The sequence below is a fragment of the Lactuca saligna genome, chromosome 4 (assembly GCF_052625555.1).
Source record: "Lactuca saligna cultivar CGN05327 chromosome 4, ASM5262555v1, whole genome shotgun sequence".
Taxonomy (NCBI): Eukaryota; Viridiplantae; Streptophyta; class Magnoliopsida; order Asterales; family Asteraceae; genus Lactuca; species Lactuca saligna.
Window position 1 is genome coordinate 132,984,918 of NC_136420.1, and position 16,476 is coordinate 133,001,393.

The window sequence follows — 16,476 nt, forward strand, 5'->3', positions numbered from 1 at the left end:
AAAATGAAAATTTTTGTTTGAAAATTTACGGTATTACAGATGAGCGTGGAAAAGATTTGGGCAGAAGCTCATCTGGTCACCAGTAAGGTGAAGTCTCATGCCGAAGAAATGGCAGTGGTCATAAGAGATTTGGAAACAGGGCGTGGGTAGGGGTAAATAAGGAGGAGTTCGAGTGGGTGATGGAATTCAAGTGGGTCCTACTTTTTAATAAATGTATTAAATCATTTAATTTTAAAAAAAAGTAATTGAAAAAGAAAATATTAAGGGCATTATAGTGATTTCCTATTAGGTATGGACTTTTACCATAACAAAATCAAAACCTAGGAACAGTCCGAGTACAAAAGAAAAGATAAGGACCAAACGTAAAATTTTGGTAAACCACTTGGACAATTTCTATAATTTCTTCTAATCTTTACTAAATATATATGTTTTTTTTAACATTTTTTTAAGTAGGAAACTTGCACCAAAGGCCTTGTTGGAAAGATACCTTCAACCATAGGTCAATGGCTGATGTAGGTGTGCACAAAAAACCGGTTCAGGAACCGAACCGCCTCATAAACCGGTAAACCGGTTTGACGTGAACCGATTCAAGAAGAACTGATCCGGTTTGAGAACCGAACCTCTGTTTTGGACAGGTTCGAGATTCTAGATGTTGGAACCAGTTTAGTTGGAACCGATTTAGAACCGATTAGTGGGAACCGGTTTAGAACCATCATCATCACAGCTTCTTATCGCCATCGAACACCACCATCATCACCTACCTTCACCATCTCCATCGGAATCATCGCCATAAACCACCACTGCTATTGCATCTTCTCCGAGCTACCACCTCTCGTGTTTGCTTTCATCGGGCAAAAGAACTCCAAAAGCAAAATACTAGAGAAAGGAAACTCCATATATATATATATATATATATATATATATATATATATATATATATATATATATATATATATATATATATTACTATTTTTTCTGCTGGAAAGTTACTTCAAATATATTGTTAGCGTGAATATTTTCCTATGAATTGGCATTGAGCCTCTCACGTATATTAATACCACAATAATACATAATGGGCTAAATACAATGTTGGACAGCCCAACCAAATACAAACTAAATATAAGATATATACATATATACATCTAACAGCCCCCCGCAGTCCGAACGAGAGGTCGCGGACGAACGTTCAGACTGGACCAAAAGTCAAGAAGCAAAGTAGACGGTAGCCCCTTGGTAAAGATATCAGCATATTGAGATGAAGAGGGAACATGAAGAACACGAATCTGGCCCAAGGCCACTTTATCACGCACAAAATGGATGTCGATCTCGATGTGTTTGGTGCGTTGATGCTGAACCGGATTGGTAGATAGATAAACGGCACTAACATTGTCACAGTAAACAAGATTAGCAGTCATAGGAGGGTAAAAGAGCTCCCGGAGTAAGTTATGAAGCCAACTAGTCTCGGCAACAACATTCGCAACACCACGATACTCTGCTTCAGCACTAGACCTGGAAATGGTACCCTATCATTTGGAAGACCAAGAGAGAAGATTATGTCCAAGGAAGACACAATAGCCAGATGTGGATCGACGAGAGGTAGGGCAGCCTGCCCAATCAGCATCAAAGTAAGCAACTAAACCACGAGCAGGAGAAGCATAGAGCTGTAATCCATGATCAAGAGTGCCACGAACATATCGAAGGATCTGTTTGAGAGCAGTAAAGTGAGGTTCTAGAGGATCATGCATATATAGACACACCTATTGAACTGCATAAGATATATCCGGCCGAGTTAAAGTCAAGTATTGAAGTGCACCCACAAGACTACGATATAAGGTTGGATCAACAGCAGGAGGGCCTGAGCCATCAAATTTGGCAGACGTTTCGACTGGAGTTCGAGCAGGTTTGCAATTAGACATTTTAGCACGGTCCAGAATTTATGTGGCATATTTCTGTTAAGAGAGAAACATGCCATGACGATCTCGAACGACATATATACCAAGAAAATAATTGAGAGCACCCAAATCAGTCATGGAGAATTGAGCACGTAAGGTGGTGATAATATGCTGTAAGAGACCTGTGGATGAAGCAGTCAACACAATATCATCAACATAAAGTAAAAGATAGGCTATGTGACCCCCTTTGTTGTAGATGAATAAAGAAGAATCAGATTTGCTGTTAGTGAAGCCGAACTGAGTGATATATTGAGCAAATATGTGGTACCATGCACGAGGAGCCTGCTTGAGACCATAAAGAGATCATTGTAATAAGCATACATGATCTGGAGCAGAGGGATCACAAAAACCCGGTGGCTAATGCATATAAACTGTTTCCTGTAAATGGCCATGAAGAAAAGCGTTCTTAATATCCAACTGATGAACTGGCCAACAATGAGAGATGGCAATACTAAGAACTGTCCGAATAGTAGCAGGTTTAACAACCGGACTAAAAGTTTCATCACAATCAAGGCCTGGATGTTGGCTACGTCCATTAGCAACCAACCGTGCTTTATATCGAGCAAGAGAGCCATCTGCATTAAGCTTCTTTTTAAACAACCAAATACAGTTAACAACATTAGTATTTTGAGGCCGAGGTACAAGTACCCAAGTTCCATTAGAAATAAGTGCATCATATTCGTCTTTCATGGCATTACGCCAATTAGGGTCTTGGAAAGCTTTAGAATAGTTTTTAGGAAGAGGGGAGCGATTAGAAACTATGTCGGTATGAAGGTTGAGACGATCAATGGGTTTATGAATACCAAGTCTAGCACAAGTGGTCATAGGATGAGTACTAGAAGGACCCAACATGGTGGACCGGTTATGATTTAAAGGAATCAAAGTGGCAGCTGGAGTTGCATCAATGGAGGAAAGGGGAGATGTCGGAGCATCAACGTCGACAGGCATGTTTTGGTCGACAGAGACAACGGCGTTGTCGGTGGAGGTGCCACCGACAGGAGACAGAATAGGGGGAGACGAATGAGAATGGGAAGTGATGGTGGGATCATTAAAGAAATTGTGGGAGTCAGATATATTAAGAAAATCATAAGTGGGGGGATGGTCCGGGGTCATTGAGCCGAATGGAAAAATGGTTTCATCAAAGGTGACATGTCGTTAGATGATTATTTTTTTAGAATGAAGATTGAGACAACGAAAACTTTTGTGATTAGAGGGATACCCAAGAAAGATACATGGGACCGATCGGTGCTCAAGTTTATTGATTGTATTGAGGTGAGGATAGCACAGGCACCCGAACACTCAAAGATGAGAGTAGGATGGGTGTTTGTTGAAGAGTCTGTGAAATGGCGTGTCATTGTGGATAGATGTGGATGGAAGGATATTCAAGAGATGAGCGGACATATGGAGAGCTTCCACCCAATAAGTGGGGGGGGGGGGGGGGCAGGGAGATGAGCTTGGAAAAGAAGTGTATGGATCATATTATTTAAAGTACGAAGCATACACTCAGATTTCCCATTTTGTGGGGAAGTGTATGGACATGAGAAACGAATGTGTATGCCATTGGTGTCACAAAGTTGATGAAAGAGAGAGTTGTCATATTCTTTTCCGTTGTCACATTGAAATGTTTGAATATCAGTGTTGAATTGATTTTTGACATATGCACGAAAATGAAGAAATTTGGAGAACACATCTGATTTCAGTATAAGAGGGTACACCCACACAAAATGAGAAAATTGGTCAATAAAAATAACATAATATTTTATTCTACTATGACTTTGCAAAGGTGAAGTCCATACATCTGAATGAATAACTTGAAAACGATATAAAGCATGAGTTTTAGATAACGAGAAAGATAAACGAGTATGCTTGCCAAGTTGACACGCATGACAAAGAAATGACGAATCATTTTTATTACATGAAATGGAATTGCTAGAAATTAATTGTTTTAGAACATGTTGACTAGGATGACCGAGTCTTTGATGCCATAATGATGAGCTGAGACTGAGAAAGACTTGAGGACTCGGTTTGGTGACTGGGTAAAGATCTCCGATGCTATCACATCGAAAGAGGGTGCGTTTGGTGATAAAATCCTTCACAGAAAAACCAAACTCGTCAAATTCTGTAGAACATTTATTATCACGAGTAAACTGACGAACAGAAACGAGATTTTTAATAATTTGGGGAGTGATAAGAACATTTTTTAAAATAAGGGTGCGAAAAGGGTTTAAAGCAAGAGTAGAGTAAGCAATTTTGGTGATAGGAATAAGAGACCCATTGCCGACTAAAACTGATATATTTGAATTAGTGCACTTATTTTTAAAGGACTTGAGACTACCTTAATCGGCGTGAAGATGAGCGGTTTCCCCGGTGTCCATATACCAATCTGCATTGTTTGGGTCTTGAAGAGTCATAGTATTAAATGTTTGCGGTAAAGTGGTCGGTTGATCCACATTATTCGGGTATTGAAACCATTGCCAGCTGTTGGACTGATTATTGGGCTGCTGAGACATGGAGAAAAGAGCTTGATGATGGGCTACATTCGAATTGGGCCATTGGTGTTGAGAATTTGAGTAATGATTATTGGGCCATGGGAATTGTTGAATTGGTGGAGAAGGTAATAGCCCACGATGCTGGTGTTGACCTTGAATCTGCGACGACGTCATCCAGGGAGAATATCCCCCCCCCCCCTCTAATTTTGACCGCGTGCGAAGCCTCCGCCTCCAAATTGTCCCTACCTTACGCCACCTCTCCCGCCGTTCTGACCTCCCCTGCTGCCGCCACGTTGATTCCGACCACCACCTCTACCTCTGGTGTTATTTAATCGATAATGAGAGGGGCGATTTTGGTACTCGGTGGTGAGAATGGTTGGTGAAGATGCATTGTCTTGATGTGAGGCTTGAACGTGACGGGAGTGATCTTTTGCCATGGACCGTTCTTCAAGGGTTAACATGGAGCGCATCTCAAGGAAAGTAGGAAACGGTTTTTGATGTCGAATGGTGGTGACGACATGGGTAAATTTATGAGATAAACCATTAATGGCATAAATAACGAGGTTTCTTTCGAGTACCGGGGATCCAATATTAGCAAGAAGATCAGAGATGGACTTGATACGTGTACAATATTCCATAACTGTAGAATCGCCAATGGTGATAGAACGAAGTTCATCATCTAATTCCATGGCTTCAGTCTCTTTATTCTCATGAAACAGGTCTTCAATAGTCTTCCAAACATCTGCTGCAGTGGCGTTGGGTTTGAGAATAGATTGGAGAACGGATTGAGTAAGTGTTCCATATAGCCACTATTTTACAATATTGTCCACTGTTTCCCATTCTGGATCATCTTTAATTTTAGCAGACCCATCAAGATGACCATATACTTTGTATCCAATGTAGTGAGTTTTAAAAAGCTCTTTCCAGGAATCATAATTCAAGCGGTCGAGATCGAGAAGAAGGGGGACATAAGACTTGATATTGGTTATCCCATAGATTTTATCGTTGGGACTAGGTTTGGGATTAGAAGACTCTCTGGTCATTGTGATGAAGAAGAAGAGAGAAGATGAAGAACAAAGGTGAAAGGTGAGAAAAATATGACCACGGGTATGGATCGGCTAGGGTTAGAGGGTAGAATTCTCTGATACCATGTTAGCGTGAATATTTTCCCACGAATTGACATTGAGCCTCTCACGTATATTAATACCACAATAATACATAATGGGCTAAATACAATGTTGGACAGCCCAACCAAATACAAACTAAATATAAGATATATACAGATATACATCTAAAATATATATTAATATATGTGTATTGCATGATGGATACATGCGTGTACTTTTATGCATACAAACTTTTTCCTTTTTTTTTTTTTTTATCTTTTCTTACTGTCAAACTCTATTTTCTGAATGAAAGCAACTCCTTTTTGCCGTCCATTTTAAATTAAATCACCAAAACAAAGAAAGAAACAAAAAAAATCCAATGAACTAGTTTTCTCCTGAACCGGTTTTCGAGGAACCGAACCGGTCTATAAAGTTCATATATTTTTATTGAAGAGCCGGTTTAGCCTTGAACCGGTGTTGACCATATTGACTTGAACCGAACCGGTTTGAAAAAAAATCGGTTTGTGCACCACTAGGCTCATGTCCCTTGTGGGACAAGTAGTTTGGAAGTAAACATGGGCTTAGCCATAGACAAAATGTGTAGTTTGGAAGTAGAACATGGGCTTAGCATATTAAAAGAAATGATATGAGCCTTAGTGAAGGCGGGAAAAGAGATGGAAGCCCATTTCGAAATGGAGGTGAAAGATGGATGAAGAGATAGAAGCCCACATTAGAAGAAACAAAGGAAGGCGTTTGGTTATAGTATTGGTTAAGTTGCTCCTTCTAGGTGATTTGGTCGTTTAGGAACACAAAAAGGCTTTTAATGTTTCGAGTATTAAACAGAATTACCTATTCGTTTAGGAACAAAAAGGATTTTAACTTCTTTTTTGTGGCTCTCGAATAGGATTAGAGGTGTTTGTATTAATTGGATTGAGTCGGTCAAAGCCCCCAACATGTAACTGCACCTTATAACTGGATCATCCCCTTTTTTCCTCTCTAGCTTCTTGACGATGGAGGTGTTAATATATTGCTTTTGCTTTCTTTTTTTAAAACACTCAAAGACATATCAGAGTGTAAATAAACACCATTAACACATGGTTACACAATGACAAAATTAAAATGCTTAACTACATATACTCATAGGTGTATGAAAACTATTATTTTAATGATATATGATTTAGGAAGAAAATTCTTTTGCCACGACCAAAAGAGGAACCTTCTTGTGAACCGTAATACCAGGCTCTTCCTCCATATCCAGGTCCGCTTCTTTACCTCCATTCGGCAACTCCCAATCAAACTTGTGCAAAAGATTAGCCAACACATATTCATCTATCACTAGCGCAAATTGCATCCCCGGACACCCCCTTCTTCCTGCACCGAAAGGAATCAGTTCAAAGTCGTGCCCTTTGTAATCAATATTATTATCCAAGAACCTCTCCGGTTGAAACTCGTCGGGTTCATCCCATACTTTAGGGTCTCTTTGAATGGCCCATCCATTAATAATAACCCTAGTTCCTTTCATGATGTCGTAGCCCATGACTTTTGCATCTTCTCTCGAGACTCGAGGAATTAGGGTTGGGGCAGGGGGATGAAGACGTAAGGTTTCTTTTATGACAGCTTTCAAGTATTTCATGTTGTCGATATCTTGTTGGTTTATATGATTCTTGTCCTGAAGAACCATCCTCACTTCATCCTGAAGTTTCTTGAAAGTCCTAGGATGTTTTAGAAGTTCTGCAAATGCCCATTCCAATACTGTTGTTGTTGTGTCTGTTCCAGCGGTATATACATCCTACAATAATAAAAAGTTTATTATCAAGAACATAATATATCTTTTAGCCATTTATTCAATTTCACAAATATTCTTGATAATAAAAAGAGACATATATATGGTTAATTAATTAACTTCACAAATACTTTGCATATGATCTTCTCATATTCAGTTGCAATATGATATTTTCATATTAAAAAATGGTAGAAATTCTGACGGATATAATTTATATCATGAGGACAATAATATTAATTAGGTTTGTAGATGTTTTCTAAATCTTCCGATTTGTAACATGAATATATGTTATACCGTATAAAAACAACAAAATATAAAGGAAAATTATAAACACTAACAAATTGGAAATTCTAAGGGAGAGGAGTTGGTTAAATCAACAAAGGTCATGTCAATAAATATTTTATACATAAACTACATACTTAATACATTTAAATATTTTCAGCATATAGATATATTTATAAAATTATAAATTCATATAATAAATTAAGTCAGTAAATAAAAATAACTAACGTAATAAATATAAATAATATATACAAACTAAAATAATATAAAAGTAGCAGCATGCAAAACAATGATAGCTAGCTTCCAAATTAACTTTCAATATTTGAATGCTATGGTTTGACGAAGTTATTTTCAAAGTGGAAAATGGAGGTGTAATGCTGTAGTGAACGTAAAAAAAAAAAAAAAAAAAAAAAAAAAAAAAAAAAAAAAAAAGCACCTGTAATTCCAAAGTTATTAAATGTCAAAAATCGAACACGTTTATCAATCGAATCATCAGTTTCCATATAAATACAATATTAGTAATAGCGTACTAAATTACTTACTATTAGTTTATGATATTCAAACTATGTCAAGAAAATCGTTTTCATAACAAATTATATAAAGTATATCGTTCGAACCTTAAAAAAAACTTTTGCAAAATAGCAGTATTTTAATCAAAAAGAGTCTTCTTACCAAGAGGAGTCCTTTGATGCCATCTCTGTCTAGAAGGCTATTAGCATCTTTCTTTTGGATCTTAATCAATATATCAAGGAAGTCTTCACTGTTATCAACATCACCATCGTCGCCACTAGTCGACTGTTTCCTCAGCCGCTCCTCCACCAGTCCATCCAAGAACTCATCGACCTCTTTAGCAACTTTCTCGACTCTAGCACTAGTCCCTCTCACTCGATCCACCCACCAAAGCCATGGAATCATATCCTCAAAATTAAGTTCACTCAATACATCAAAATATTCCTTCAACATGTTCTTGAACTTCCTCCCACTCTCCCCTTCGCTATACTTCATTCCAAACGTCACCCTACATACCACATCATTCGTAAGTTTTTGGAACAGATCAGTCAAATTCACCGCCTCCTGCATGTTACAAGATTTCTTGATTTTCTCGATTGCGATCTCCGTTTCTTCTTCCCGAACTTCACGATAAGCTTCGACCTTGTTCTTGCTCAAGAAATGGATAACCATGATGCTCTTGAATTGCCTCCAGTGCTCACCATAAGGCGCCACCGAGACTTCTTTTTGATCGTAGAGGATTTGACGCCACCTTCGCAATTCGGGTCTGGTGGCAAATATGAGATCTTGGGTTTTCATTATCTCACGTGCTGCTTCGGCTGATGAGACTACGAGGGTTGGGACAGAGCCCATGCGCATGAGCATCAGCGGACCACCGTAGCGTTTGGATAAATCAAGAAGGGAGCGGTGGAGGATTGGTCCTAGCTGGTGGATGTTGCCGATCACCGGTAGTTTTGGTGGCGAAGGTGGTAGGTTTAATATGGTGGAAGGTCGACTAAAGTAATAGAACTTGATGAGAAAAAAGAGTAGGAGTAAGAAGGGGGGAGCATAAACCAAAGGAACCATTGTTTCTTGCATCAAAGTCGACATTTTTGTGCAAGTAAGATGTGTCTCTTGTGTACATTACCCGGCGGTGTCGTGTTATTTTATAATAAATCGAGAATAAACAATTAACTTTTCTTTGGGGGTGGGTGGTAGAAATTAGTAATATTTTAAGGTGTTTAAATTTTAGAATAATATATATGTTATTTTCCTAAATACAGTAAAATTTAAGGTTGTTTAACAAAAAAGAAAGATTCAAAATTCCCCATATTTTCAAAATTCCTAACATTACACCAATATAAAAAAGACTGCTTTTTGTTAAAAAAAAATTGTATTTTTTCACTATCCATAAGCCATTTTAGAGAGTTTTATATTGTCTTATATACTTATTTTTATATTTAACTGTTGGTTTTTAGGTTTTATATCAAATCATAATAAGATAAGTTAAAAACAAAACAATTTTAATCTTTGTGAATGTATTCTGATAAACGATATTTATATTGGTTTTTACAATGAAACTAAAAGTAAATTTTATCCTAAATATCATAAAAACATATTCAATATTAGTTTATTTTGAGCATATTATATATTCTTAATGAGATAATTTATTAAAAATAGTTTTTAAATTTTATTATGTATTCCTTTTAAATTAGAGAATGGGATATAAGATGTACATTGAATGTAAAATAAAGGATTATAAATAAAAATATAGATAACATTGTGAATTATTTGTGTGAGTAGTAGGAGGCCCCTATTTGAAGCTATGGAACGTTCATGCCCACGTAGCTTTGCCCGCCAAGATGGACAAACCACTTTGGCACTTTGAGTCAAAACGTGATGAAATTGTATCGAGCAATCAGAATTATTCAAAAATGGATACCTCTAAAATGACAAGAACTACCCCCATCACATTGCATACTGTTTTCTTTTTTCTTTATTATTATATGTTATCTTATATTATCGATATTAGTATTATCATAACTACTATTGTCAATACCTTGATAACGATTTTGATCTTAACACCCTATACACGAAAAATGATCTTAATGGCTATAGGATCTATTTAAAACAATATCTATATGTAAATTTTTGGATCCCAACTAGAATTTTAAGATATCAACTTGGTCTGATCCTACCTTGAAACGACTCTCATACGAGTTAGTAGAAATATTATTATATTTTAAAAACATTTACTTGTTTGAAACATCATTGGAGAATTTGGTGTTTGTGATTTTAGTGCAATCGGACATTTTGGGTGATTTAAATTAACATATGAGCCAATATGTTCATCATTTGTAATATATATTATATGTTTGGTGAATACGGAGTACATGCATTTATAAGATCGAATAATAAGCCGGTACGATAGAAAAATGGGGGTCAAGAGAGTCTCCCTCCATTGCAGGGTCCTAGAGGCAGTGCCCCAAAAGGTTTTCGGAAATTTGAATTAGTTTCACTTTGGAAAAACTGAATTCTAGTGGTTGATTATGGTAAGATTGATAAATCTTGTCAGTTTTGAAAACCATTTACTAAGCCATTAATTTCGAGATTTCTCTAACTAATTTAGAAGATCAAACCCTAATCCGTCATGTATATATACGACTCCTCTTTTAAGTCGTATACAAAATTTTCTCAATTCTTCTTCTTCTTCAACAAACTCAGAACTTTGTGGCGATTTAAATTCTCTTTTTGTGTCTAGATACACAAGTTTCCTTTTGGATTATCCTAGATTGGATTTCCTATAACCCAGATATAGGGTGAAAATATCAGTTCGGAAAATGAACTTACACTATCCATAAGGAATTAGGTTCTCCACCAACACCCTACTTATATTTCCCCAACAATCGAACTAATATTATCGTCTGATGGAGATGGAAAATCAATCTACGAGTTAACCATAAAGTTGACAAAACTGGACAAGTTTGATGGCAACGTGTTAGAACAAAGTTCTTTTAGGATCGTATGATTCTAAGCAAGATATAAAATAAGAACGTAATAAGAACACAAGTATTGCGCTGAATGTGTCGAATGATTAATGCAAATAACACCTCATAAGAGCTCGATAAAGAACTTCAATCTGTAGAGGCGTTTAGGGTTACAAAAATCAACGTAATGAAAAACTTATTAATATACGCATACATGCATGCATATATATACTATAACCCTAGCAATCAATCTAGATAACTACGTAACTAATCTAGATAGACACAGATGGACAGGCCCAATCCGGATTACAAAACACCTAGCCCAAGACGCAACACAAATATACTCAACAATCTCCCCCTTTGCGTCCTTGGAGCAGAAACTTCATTCCCTCTTAACAACAGAAGGCTTCTTCACGTTTTTAAACACCTTCGGTATAATGGCCAGAATATGATGTCGAAACGTAATATACCACCTAAGCATATCTGTGAAGTTCTTCTTGTCAGCTACTGAGTTCTGTTTGCATCGATGAATGATATTTATGATATGCTCCAAGCAATCTGTTGAAAACAGATGCTTATCGACCAAAGCGAACAGAAACTTGTGTCTATCACCTTTAGTGAACATAACTATCAGATTTGTTGAATCAATTTGCCCCAATTTCATTTTGTTCACATCACTAGACTTAGACGTCGGCTTCACAGTAGGCTTTCTGTTCATAACCTTAGCTATCTCCTTATCCATGGTTGCTAGCTCACGAATATAGGAGGCCAACATTCTTTTAATGTGTTCAAGAATCGGCTCATACTCCCTCGGATTAGAGAGCAGAATGTTGTATAGCAGAATCCAATCGTGTGGATTAAGGTTGGGAAGATATGCCAGAGAGATAAATGACTCCGTGTTTGCTGAACCACGGTTGATCTTGAAATTGACATTGATAAATCTCCCTGTAGATAAAGGTTTCAGTACCTTGACTTTAGTAATTTTTTGTGCGCTCCATGTCAAGTACTGCGGTTGACCATTCTTCAAATAAAAATCTATCAGCTCTCTGTCAACCTTAGAATATGGATATGGGACCTCAGCAGTTGCCTCAAAGCAATGGAAAGTGAATGCTTTTCTGGTTATGGGCATGTCAAACTACGAGTCTCTAGAGTTTTCACTAACAAACGAAGCAACTGGCTCCAACCAATAGACAGATGGAAACTCAATCGCCTGATTGATAAGTGTATCTCTGTCCCATTTCAGAAAAAGAGCCTTCTTGCACTGCAAGGCCTCTTCGACTTCCTTATTCTTCTTCTATCTTTCTTCAGCCTCTCTGGCCACTTTCATGGTTTCATCCAACTCTTTGTCTCTCTTCTTCCTCTTGAGAGCATCTGCAATAGTCTCTTCTTCTGTATCACTATCAGTTGGAATATGAATCTCTTTCTGTTTCAGCTTTTGCTCAGAAACCGAAGCTAAATTAACCTTTGGTTCTGTTTTTACCTGTTGTGCACCACCCTCTCCCCCTTGTTTTGGAGGTATGAACCCCTCTGAAACACCCTTCATCTCGCTAAGTATGGAAATGGCAGGTAGGAGTTTGGATTGAAGATGTTTTCGAATTGTCAAGGTTAGGATAGGATCATGAGCTTCCAGCAAGTTGGTCAGCATATCCTTAACATCTCCTGCACAACTTTTGTACACTGCCCTTTGAGGTTTTAACAGAGAGATTTCCTTTTCTGCCTGGGCAAGCTGCACCTTCTGTATGTCAATAGTGGTCTGCTGTTTGACTAGATCCTCCTTTAGGGCACTCTCAGTTGCTAGATTTGCAGTTAGAGCATCAAATCGAGAGTCCACAGAGTGTAAAAAGGAGGTGGTTTCTGTTTGAAGCTCAGTACGAACAACTTGAAATTTTTCAGTTTCTTCACGAAGAGACTTGGAGAAGGAATCCACTGAAGCTTGATATTTTGCTGCATTGGTGTCAACATGAGATTTTAAAGAGTCAAGGAAAATCTAAGTTGTATGAACAACCTCAGAAACTTCCTTGGTGGCCTTCTGACAAGTAGAAGCAGACTCATCCACAGCCGCTGTAGATTTATCAATGGAATCCGTGTACTGTTGAAGAGCCGTCTCCAGAAAAGCTTTAATAACCACTCCACCATAAGCTTTGCTACCAGCAAGCAGTTTATCCAGCTTTTCATGAATGTCTTGGATCTGTTGATTTGTGACAGAAGCATCAGTTGTATCTTCAGATGGAATTCGATAAGGGCTGTAGTAGGTAGAATCAAAATCCTGATCATCTCCCCCAAGTAGGGATGGCAAAAAAAACCCGAACCCGATGGGGAAACCCGAAACCCGATCATTTCGGGTCGGGTAACGGGTCGTTATCGGGTTTTTTATCGGGTTCGGGGCAGGGAGTGGGTTATCCTCGCCCCGACCCGCACCGCCCCGCCCCGATTATATATATATATATAATATGTTCAAAAAAATTTACTGTTAATTGTACACGTTCAAATATAAAATACTTATCGTGGACAATTTTTTTAGTTATTAACAATCTGGTGTTAATGATCATTTTTATGTGTTTTGACGTATTAAACAAAACTTAAATCAAATAATTTTTTATATAACGTCTAGTTTATTTTATTAAAGTGATGCATCATGTTTTTAATTTAAAAGAGTTGCTAGAACATGTATATTTTATAAGACATTGGGGTACCCTAAAAGAGAATAAAGATTTCGTTATCAGTTGTTGTAAACCCGATAAGATACCCGAAACCCGACAGGGAAACCCGAAACCCAATGGGGCGCCCCGATAAGATACTCGAAAGTTATCGGGGCGGGTTTGGGAATCCATGCCCCGCCCCGAACCCGCCCCATTGCCATTCCTAAGAGTGGTTGCAGAATCGGAGGATTGGGTTGGTGAAGGTGGTAAGTTGATGACTGGAGGTTCAGTCACAGTAGTAGCCCCTGTATCAGATACATTGACTTCTACTATGGGTTTGGGAATGGTAGTTGTGGTAGATTCGGTTACAAGTGGAGTTGATAATGGTATAGTTGAGATAGGAATAGAAGCACTTGGTGATGAAGGTGGCATAGCGGTTATTGGAATGATAACTGGTGGAGTATCAGCAGGAGCAGAGAGGTCAACTTTCTGTTGTGGTGATAGAGGAGGAGTTGGAAGTGTTGTTTGTTGTGGAGATTCTAGTAGAGTTGGGGAGCGTGGAGGAGTGAGTTCTCGGGGCGAGTCATGATGTACTTCCTCTTCCTCAGGTTTTTCAGCATCAGGTTCTGTTCTTGGAGAAGTGCATTGTCTTGGCCTACGAGCCATCTTCTTTATCTTCTTCTTTTGTGGTTTAGAAGAGTCCCCTTCATCGGATTTTCACTTAGAGGACTTGGCCTTTGGTTCCTTAGGTTCCCCTTTCTTTGTAGGTTTCTTGCCTCGGTTGATTGGTTTCTCCAATGCATCTAGGGCAGCTTGCTGCTCTGGAGTTAGAACCCTCGGTCCAAGAGGAGGTAGTTTTCTATAATCGGCCAGCACGTTGCTATGTTCTGAAACACGTCTATACATTGTTTCAGGAATCATTCCATAGTGAAGAAACTTACTTGGATCTGAAATAATAATTTTCTTCGTATGGAAGGTTGCGATTGTAGCAAGAAGAGCATCCTTCATGATTGGAATCTCCAATGAATCGATAGCCTTCTTGGTAATCAGAGTCCAAAAACGGCCACAAGAGATTTCTGAATGGCGTGTCGAAGTGTTTAGACTCTGCACCACTTGAGATCAGATGATGGAGCTGTAGTCGAGATTGATCCCATTGTAGAGCCCATAAAGAAGAGTAAGAAACCCCTTGCTAGTGGTATCGGAACCACCACTTCTTTCGGCCAAACCCTTAATTAACAGGGTTAATAAACCATTCCATTGGGATGGTAAACATGATTTCTTCACCTTTGTTATCGTTGTGAGCACATCCGTGTAACCCATTTCGTACATCATGGAGAACAGTTGGGACGTCGTGATGAAATCTGGTGAGATAATGGAGGAATCGACTGCAAGGCCCAGGAGTGAACAAAACTTCACTTTTGAAATTGAAGATTTCTTGTTGTGGATGGTGAAGTAGATGCGATCCTTGTTCTTTTCATATGTCGCCGAAGAATAAACTTGTGATAAGAGCGATGTTGGAACAGCTTCAACCTGGGTTAGGGCTAAAACCAGGGGGAATATTTCAAGCATTCCACAACCTGTAACATGTATGGATCATATAAGAACGGAGTAAGTTCAATGATCATGTTTTGGTTAGGTTTTATGGTGAGCAAAGAAGATGATGCGGTCTGATCATGTGCAGATGAAGAAGTCGCCATTGATGAATGAAGAAGAAGATGAACAGTGTTTACTTGTTGTTTACGTTGAGAGAATTGAGACTGGTAAATGACAAATAACCCATTCAACCCTTTATATATCGTTGCCTGGAGAGAGAAAATCGTGATGATGAGGTTACTAAAACGTCGCCTGAAAAAGCACGATGTGTGACAGTATGGTTACTCCCAGGACTACGTCAGCGCGCATGGGTTTAGAAACGGATCAAATTCACGCGCCTAAATCTTATCTTTAATTGGCGTTTGAAATTCCATATATCTCCTTGTTTGGTTACGATGGATAACCAAAACTCATACCAAACAGTACCTAGAATGTTGGAAAATAAAATTTTCGTGCATAAGTGTGACAAAGAGAAAGAAATAAATTAAATGTGTATAGAATGTGAGTGATGTCTGTGAGACATAAAGCAGAGGATTCCGGGCAAGAATCACTTCCTTTAAAGTCAAGATAGACTTGAAGTGCTTGTGTGGTTTCCCGAAAAATACGATCAACCGTTTGTTAAGAAACATTAAAAGGCTTCTTTTAATAATAGGTTGAGGGTAGCTTGTGTTCAACCGAACTTCGAGTTTTAACATAAAACCGATCGTTGGAAGAAGTACCTGTGAGACCGATGTGGTCTGTTGAACAGCTAGGTTGGATATTTTATTTTAGTGACTATATTGGAATCGGAAATCTCAAAAAAAAATAAACTAGATCTTTTTGGGAAGAAATGACTTGGTTGTAGACAATTTCATAAAGATCTCTCAAAAATAAAAAGAGATTTCCTTTGGTAACCAGTAAAATCTTAAATGTATAATTCACCGTCAATTCATTTTTGGTGTTGGATTTTGGGTTTCACTCAGCACACGATATATGTATCTAAGATCATAAACACAGATGTTGTGTAACCATAAACCTTAGTGGTAAAGACCGAGAGTCTCCAGGGTTACGTTGGTGAACCGAAAGTAGATGGAGAATGTAAAGAGGTGGCTTAAGGACCGAATGTACCTTCTGCTAGATAATCCTGATAGAGCAGAGAAACTCTTAACTCATATGA

General features: G+C 38.2%; 2 protein-coding genes across 2 annotated transcripts; both read right to left on the minus strand.

Annotated features, from left to right (window-relative positions):
* Nucleotides 1-4,683: 4,683 nt before the first annotated feature.
* LOC145040157 (uncharacterized) lies at nucleotides 4,684-5,484 on the minus strand. Its single transcript, XM_078988129.1, has 2 exons — nucleotides 5,329-5,484; nucleotides 4,684-5,250 (listed from the first exon to the last, which is right to left on the minus strand). Exons 1-2 carry the CDS (start codon nucleotides 5,482-5,484, stop codon nucleotides 4,684-4,686), a joined length of 723 nt encoding a protein of 240 aa, XP_078844255.1.
* An 896-nt stretch (nucleotides 5,485-6,380) lies between these two features.
* On the minus strand, nucleotides 6,381-9,257 carry LOC145042832 (cytochrome P450 736A117-like). Its single transcript, XM_078991325.1, has 2 exons — nucleotides 8,285-9,257; nucleotides 6,381-7,336 (listed from the first exon to the last, which is right to left on the minus strand). The coding sequence occupies exons 1-2, from the start codon at nucleotides 9,209-9,211 to the stop codon at nucleotides 6,725-6,727; spliced, it is 1,539 nt and encodes a 512-aa protein (XP_078847451.1). The 5' UTR covers nucleotides 9,212-9,257; the 3' UTR covers nucleotides 6,381-6,724.
* Between the last annotated feature and the right edge of the window lie 7,219 nt (nucleotides 9,258-16,476).